Source organism: Teleopsis dalmanni, unplaced genomic scaffold, assembly GCF_002237135.1.
Source record: "Teleopsis dalmanni isolate 2A unplaced genomic scaffold, ASM223713v2 unscaffolded_contig_1722, whole genome shotgun sequence".
Lineage (NCBI taxonomy): Eukaryota > Metazoa > Arthropoda > Insecta > Diptera > Diopsidae > Teleopsis > Teleopsis dalmanni.
Window position 1 is genome coordinate 1 of NW_024033104.1, and position 8512 is coordinate 8512.

General features: G+C 30.8%; 1 protein-coding gene across 1 annotated transcript; it reads right to left on the minus strand.

Moving 5' to 3' along the window:
• Positions 1–2756: 2756 nt before the first annotated feature.
• On the minus strand, positions 2757–4104 carry LOC119664298 (isochorismatase domain-containing protein 1-like). Its single transcript, XM_038073810.1, has 3 exons — positions 3923–4104; positions 3096–3308; positions 2757–3033 (listed from the first exon to the last, which is right to left on the minus strand). The coding sequence occupies exons 1-3, from the start codon at positions 4043–4045 to the stop codon at positions 2779–2781; spliced, it is 591 nt and encodes a 196-aa protein (XP_037929738.1). The 5' UTR covers positions 4046–4104; the 3' UTR covers positions 2757–2778.
• Positions 4105–8512: the final 4408 nt, after the last annotated feature.

The window sequence follows — 8512 nt, forward strand, 5'->3', positions numbered from 1 at the left end:
GTGATTGCGATTCAGATTCCTTATATCCCCACCCAATCGTTAACAATAATTTTACCATGAGAACTCGCACAAGAGAAGATTACTAAGCGAGATTGATTGCAATATAAAGAGAGATTAAAGAGAGCCGTACACTGACTGGTCACTGATAGACCAAAGCACAAGTGCTGGAATCTATTGCGAGAACTAAGCGATTTATGTACAACTTTACTTCAATATATCAGGCAGAAGATTTTATTAATCTAATAACCTGTTTTCACGTTGTGAACATGGACTTACAGAAAAGCGGAAGTCAATTTTCTCTCTAATGGGAGAAATATACTATACGAGATAGTGCACAGATGTAAGAGAAACTCTAAGGTAACTTTAGCTTTAATACCTGAGCATGCAAATATATTGCAGAAGGAGTACTCTGATAAGGTCGTGAGTATTGGTGCCTCCTCAATTAAATCTCATATCAATCCCTGCTAGCGTAACCATCCCAAATTATGCGAAGAATTAAACAATGGTGGATCCACTTTGCGACAAGGATGAAGAAATTAGTCTAATATCTCTTCAACAGACAGATCAAGACCTTCATACTCTTAATATAGAACTTTTGCCTTAATTCACAGGAATTCGAATTTCGAAGTACCTAAAATAGTATCGATTTTCAGTGGACATGTACGACAGCATGAAACCAAATTGTACCTATCCTGTCGAAACTTTTTTCCAGATCCTGGAGTTAGGTTATGTTATGTGAATCTGCAAACTCACATTGGTCGTTTTTGGTGCTATAACATTACACGGTTATAGTCAAGTATGGGCAATCCTGTCACGCTATTCGATTTTTCATCCGTAAACATGTATTTGGTACATTCCGTTGACTTACCCATTTAGTTGATATGCCACAGGATCAGTAAACTTGCGAACATTTACATGTCAAAAGTTTGACTCTATATTCTAGACTTTAACTCCAATTTCTGGAGTGATGACCACTTTTGAGCAATCTCAACTTTCGACGTCGCTTATGCTGGTATGATAACAACCGAATTCAGTGAACCATTTCTTAACCATTGAAATCAAACCCAATTATTGGAACCAAATCGCTATAGTATAGAATATTTTCTTGGCTTTGATGTTGGATTGTTTAACTCAAGAAATAATGATGAATGATGATTTGTTGTAATTTAAGGGGCTATCTGTTTTTGAATAGCTTTTGCGCACAAACTAGTTGATGCAGCTTCCTCGAAATTTTACAGTGGTTTATAAACAGAGGCAGTGGTAGTGGACAAAGGCAGTCAATGAATTATCAAACACCTCTCCTGTTATAGGTATATTGTATTATATCCTGGTGCAATCCACTTATGCGATTTTTATTGATTATATTCTTCTCTATTCCATGTGGTCATCATTTAATTCTTTCAGGAACGTGGAGAATTTAAGCTACACTGGACTTGTCTTATGACTATAAGACAATATATTGAACCGCGTGAACCCTTCAATCGCGTGGACTCTACAAATTTTTCTTGCCTTAGGACAAGTACTCAGCAGCAGCAGCAGCAGCAGTCGACTCGTGGATTGGGGTTTGTAATAAATTTAGTGCATGTTGACAGCTTTTATTGCTCGTGGCGCATGGATAAAGCATGACAACTCGACGCAATTGTGTACCATTCATAAAATTTATTTATTTCATGTTTACACTGCAACGCATCGCATTGCAACGGAGCTACAATCGCCTGCCCAACATAACTAATGCCGACCTGACAACGAGGAACGAAAAAATGATTGGTTCGAAGGCAAGCACATACCGTATATATCACATATCTGCACGGGAGTACACATGACTTTGATCTTGTGCAGCAGGCGTTCCACGCAGACGTCCTCAGTTGGAATTGCAACTGCAACTGCAACAGAACTGCGACTGCGACTGCTACCGAATTGATACTGTGCCAAATTTGGTTAAATTTATAAATTCTTCGCTGTTTGTAATTCTTGTACTTCCCAAGACTTCCTAAGCGAAAGTCAACACTTTCTATGCATTCGTGCGCGCCACCGAACGCAATGGGAAACCAATACGGGTTCCGCGTCCGTCACGCATATCATAAATTCTCTTTTAAACGAGCGCTGAGCTGAGCTGAGCTGAGTTGCGCTGTACTGCGCTGCGGCAACAAACTTTAGAACTGTTTTTTTTTGTGGATATTTCATTTCATATTATTTAATTTTTTCCTTTTCATCTTTGTATCTGCAACAAATAAGGCAACACTAAAACGCCGCTTTGATCGTGCAGCATTTAATATGTTTATGTCAATATTGCAGCAAATAAAATGATATTACAAGCAGACGGACATACGCACAATGAAGTGGACAAGCGGACAGACAGACATATTGTCGTTTTGTATTACTGCCGCTTGTGTTGAAGTTGGAGTTGATATTCTAGACTCTGGATTTCGCTAATAGCGGTGGTTGCTCTGCCTTTGATGATGTTATCGGCTCGTTTGGAGACAAGCTTGTCGTGTGGCTTTCATAATTTTGGGATATGAATTCATAAATGAAAATGAATTTTTTATTCTAATTTTAATGGAATTCAATTGAATTTCAATGTGGACATTATTTTAAATTATGCAATTGTCTTCGTGGAAAGGACAACTCAATGGATAAGGCGGTAAGTGGATAAGGCGATATGCATTTAATGTGCGAAGGAATGTAGAAGAGCATTCTTACGAAAAGTAAATAAACTTTCCACTAGGAACTTTACAAAATTAATTAATTTGTTTAATTTTAATATAAGACAATAAGTATTTATTTCTCAGACATATCGTCAGAAACAGCTTTAACCAAATCCCTAATAGCATTGAATTTCGGATTATTTTTATTGCCTAGTAGATTAAAGCAAATACTCTCACTTGTGGTTATCATCCCGCCCAAGTGACGCATAAGATTCAACGCCGTCCTACGATCTTGTTTAGCACGTGAACAGCAACAATCTGCTACCACATGGACTCTGATATCCTGGTTCAACAAATCCAGAACAGTTTGCTCAACGCATACATGAGCCTATCTTAAAAAAATGAGAAATGTTTGAGCATTTTTGGAAGGGATTTGAACCTATCACTCACCTCAATACCAAATATGACAACATCCGTTAATTTGTTCTCCGTGTAAACTTCTTGAAGCTTGCATTCCAACTCTGGTACCAACATGCTGAATTGAGTCTTTGCCGCTAAGACACACGCATGACTGATGTCAAGTTCCTTTGGAGTTCTGCCTAACTTTTCCGGATATTGTTCTGTGACGAAGAGTGGCACCTCCAATGCCTTTCCCATTTTGAGCTGCATAAGGAAAACAGAATAAGAATAGAATAGAATAATTATTGAATATATAAAAATGATAATTAATAAAATTATTTAATTTATTAATAATTGAATTCATTAAATATAATAAAAATAAAATCAAAAGCTCAATGAAGCATTGGCTGCAGCCACAGCCATTAATGATGTTTGCTGAAGTTTGCGTAGCATACTTTTGAAGCACAAAGTGAAACACAGCAGAAATAAAGTTCAGTTTCTAACACTGGGAAAGCTTTAAAAAGCAAACATACCACTTGTGCTTAATGCTTTAAGCTTTAAGCACAGACATGAAGTTTTATGGTGTGTGTCCACGCTAACCGATTTTTGTACTCAAAGCTAACATAAAAATTTCTAACAACGAAAACTACTGACATTCATCGAGCCACAGTAAAAGCAAAATTAAATTTTCTTCTTAGCTTCTTCTTATATGTGACGATATTTGTTTTAGTGATATAATTTCTCAACACATAAAATTCAGCCTTAAAAAGTTGTTTGTATTTCTAATATACATAACTTTTTTGCAATGGCTAAACATATGATTTTTCTAAAAATAACTATTAATATTTAAATTACACTTTAAAAGGAATTATAATTACCAATTTCGAAGTGTTCTTAATTAGTGAATCAAATAAAGGCATAGCTGGCCGAAATTTATCTTGAATATCACAAAGAAAAAAAGCCGTGGTTTTTGAATTTAATTTTGTAAAATTGAACTTCATTGTGAAATTAAATATAACTCAAATATAAAACCTTAATTCTATTTCACACCAAAAAAATAAACTCAAATAAATTTAAAATAATTTCAATCTGTCAAAAATTGATAACCTGTGTGAATGATTAGAAAAACAATAATATTCACAATAGTGTCAAACGAGTACATAGGATTATTTTTCTCGAATTCTGTCCGTGTTTAATAACAAAAAATAACTAAATGATTTCTTATAAATTTTGTAAACACCATTCTGTCAATCTGTCCAACGGCTGATAAGCGAAAAATTGATATATTTATATATTGCATATTTGGCTTCATAAAAAATTTGTTCACACAGTAAATTAAAATGCTTGTAAATAAAAATACTAAACATTTAAATTATAATTTTATTTTGTTTTGCTTTTGTTTACACAAATTAGTACCGCAACACAATTATACTTTTGTGAATAAATAAATGAATAAAATTTTAACTTAATTTTATTGATATTACAATTTAATTGCAATTCGCTAAGCGAGAGGTTGGCATCACTGCTGTAATCTGTCAAGTGTTATGTTTTGGCAAATAGCAAATCTTACATATGTGCACATAAATCAAGCAAAATTACATTTTGTATAAAATAAATAATTAATATAAAATTGAAAATTATAATAAATGGTAAAAATATTCAGAATTTCAAAATAAAACACTAAAATTTTTTCTATCTATATCTTCAAATTCTGATCTATAATCTATCTAATTTTTTCTATCTATATCTTCAAATTTTTGAATTTTTGTTTACATATGATTTTTGACATGTGATTGCAATATTCGTTCGAATTTAAAATGAAGATTCACAATAGTTCGCTTATTGTGTTGGTAATATATATTTTCTGTAGTTGCTAAAATATATGGCCACTTCACAACTAGGTACTTAAATAGAAAAAAAAGTATTGTTGTTTTGCGTACATTTTAGCAACTTAAGCTAGTAACTTGCTGTATTTTGCTCCCGAAATCACCTATTGTTTAATTATTATTATATATATATATAAATTGTTTTTTAAATTGTTTTTTGTCTGCGTTTTAATACAATTACAATGTATTAAATGTATTTATATTATTTTTATTATTTCACCAAAGATTTCTGAAAAATTAGAGAATTTAAGAAACAAAAATGATTATATAGCCTTCAATAAAAATATGTGAGCACTTATGTATCGTATCATATCGCATTATTTTTGTGAGAAAAAATTATGAAAAGCTAAAAATGTAACAAATATATATAATAAAAACAACTTGAATAACGTTCATATGTTATTCATATATGTGTTGTATATAACAGATATGTAATAGGTGTATTTTTTTGATTTGAATGCTGCAATAGAACATGTATTATTTAAAAATTAACATGCAAAAAACTCACGAAAATTAAATCATTTTCCTGAAAATGCTTAATGAATAAAAACATCGCACTAGACAGGTGCCAAATCTTAAAACCGATCTATTATGAATGATTTTTGGAAATAAGTGGAAAACTCCAGTCAGCTGTTTATTATGTACAACTATTGTGAGTGAATTTAAATGTTTCAAAAAAGTAATTTTTTAATAAAATTTATGTAGATGACTGACAGATAAGTAATTGTGAAGAAGTTAATTATTTATTAGTGAATTTTTAATTAATGTGTTTATTAAAAAATGCAATATAAGAATAAATTCAGAACACAATCTTTAAAATAAAAGCGAAAAGTTGTAAGACAATTGTAAGAAAATAAAAAGTGTTAAATACTGCTCATTTAACATTAATTATAGTAACTAATTTATTCACGACCTCGTTTTGACTATATGTATATTTATATAAAAAACTTTTTTGTAAAGTTCAACCACAAATTTGTTTGAAATTATCTTATTTGTCATATGTTTACTGGTTTAGACAGTGATACCAAATTCAAGCCCCAAAATAAATTCATTCAAGTACTAAAATAAATTATTACTTAAACAGGGAAGTTGCTTAAGCAATATTTCTGTTTTAAACAATTAGTGGATTTTGGCATAGATGGCAGCATTAGCAAAATATGGTTCGCAGTGCTACCAATTGGCTAATACATACACACACTTTACACCACGGCCGACGTTGTCGTTATCGTAAAAAAATGTATAAAAATCATGGGAAAAACAATCAATTAAATAATTAAATGTGCTTAAAACAATTATTTAATGTGTTAAGTGTTTGCATGTATCAAAAGTTCAAGAGATTTCGTACGTTGTTTTGTTCTAAATTCAGTAAAAATATATCCACCGCAAGTTCTCTGATCAACGTCTGTGCATAATAATACAGTAAAAAAAGTAGCAAAAAGAAAAAATAAAAAATTTGTTTGAAAACAACGAAAAACTTTCGTTTGCTGACAAAACAACAATAAATGATTACAAAATAAGATTCAATATTTGCTAGTATCGTATGTATCAGATACGTGACTAAAACCTAAACTTTTATTAACCAATCGTACATATGTAGGCAAATTTTGGCTAAATCCAGAAAAACTCATTATTTTTGGTTTGATTTTTCTCCTCTATATGTAATTATGTGTATGTGCGAAGAGGTGAATTTGCTATTGTGAACAGTTGTTGCTGCCAAAAGTATTTTGACATTTACACCACATTTTTCTATCGTTTGGCTGCGTCGACGGCGGCGTTTGTTAAGTGTTTGTACTGATTTTGCATAAAATGTGCGAATAGTGGAATAAATTTTTTTTTTTTGAAAACTTTAACTAAATTCTAACAATGAACAGATTACGTTGGTATACTGCATAAATAACCTTGCTGAAATGAAAGTTATAATTCCTACATCCTTTTGTGAAAAAATATGAAATAGTTCCATTCGATGTGCTCGTAGTACGCACGGTGGTCTCGTGTCAGATTTCGCCCTACGTCGCGATTGTGTATCGTAAATGTCTACATATGTATATTTGGGAATAAGGTGTAAATTTAATATGGTTAAATTTTATATATGTTAAATATAAGTTAATATAAAGCAATAACGAAAGAAATTTCAAATTTCAATTTCAAAGTAACGAAAGCCAAATACAGAAAGCAACACAAATGAAGGAAATAGCTAATTTCGAAGATACAACGTCATTTCCACAATAGTCGGGAGCAAAAAATTTGCCAATGAGTCGAAGACAGTCATTGGATCGGCCAGGTGTGTATAGATTTTATTTTTATGCTAATATTTTGTTATTTATAAAACAAAAATGCAATACCGTTTTGTTTTCCTTTTTTTTTCTTTTTTTTTGTTTTTTTTTTTTTGAAGTGAGAAATGAAAAAAAAAATATATTTATACATTTTTTTTTTATTTTCCTCTTTCATTTGTGCTAAAAATAATATTTCAACATCAACAAGACCACTTTTTCCTTTGTTTTCATCATTGACATCTTTTATTTTCTTGTATGGCAATTTACCATTTTTTCTTGTGTAGATAAAGAGAGAGCGCGAATGTGGTCGAGAGAAAAACGTCGAGAGACAACGTTTAGAGAGCAAGCCTGAAAAGAAGTAAACAGAGTAAAATGTTGGATTTGTTTATACATATGTTTTGTATAAATAATTTTTCTTTCTAAAAATTTCTTTCTTAATTAACGCTAATAATTTATTATAAAAGTGAATAAAAAGAGCTTTAGAATACAAATATGTAAATTATTTTATATACAGTAATTTCTATTAGTTTTTCTCATTACTTCAAAGACTCATTACTTCTTATTAAGTGCTTTTTTAAGATACATTTTAATGTATTTAATTTTTTTTTTATTGTTAAATAAATATTTTCAAACTACTTGACCCAAATTTAATTCAAAATGGAGTTCATTTCTTTTTGATTGGTTTGTGTGTGTGTAATTGTATTCCCAGTAGAAAAAGTGGTCTTCGAAGACATTGTCTTCAAGACGGTCTTTGATACCGCGTCCGCATGTTCAAGCAAATTTGAAAAACAATTGCTCAAAACATGAATATAAATACTCTTTCTTTGCTTTCTCTCTCATTTTTAGTGTTCATAGCAACGTATTTGAATTTTGCCTCAGATGACGCTATGTTTTATAAATGAAGTGACGCAATAATTTTGAAGTGTAGTAAATAAACATTTGTGAAATAAATATTAAAAAAATCAAAATGAATAAAGAAACAAAATCATTAAACTATGAAATATTAAAAAAAAGAAATTAAATCAAAACAAATTAAATATTGACTTAGTTCCTGGAAAATATATTGATATTAATATTGAAGACAATAATTCCAGTGAAAGTTGTTTAAGAAACGAAACAAAGGATGTTGAAAATAAAAAAACTAAAAACACTTGTGAAAAATTAGCTGTTATATTTAAAAGACACAGGATTAACAGGCGTTGTGGTAATGATATTTTAGAACTCTTAAGATCAGAAGGTTTAATTGTACCAAAATCCTCTTCAACGCTTTTGAAAACATATAAAACTTCAACAATAGATGATAGCGAAA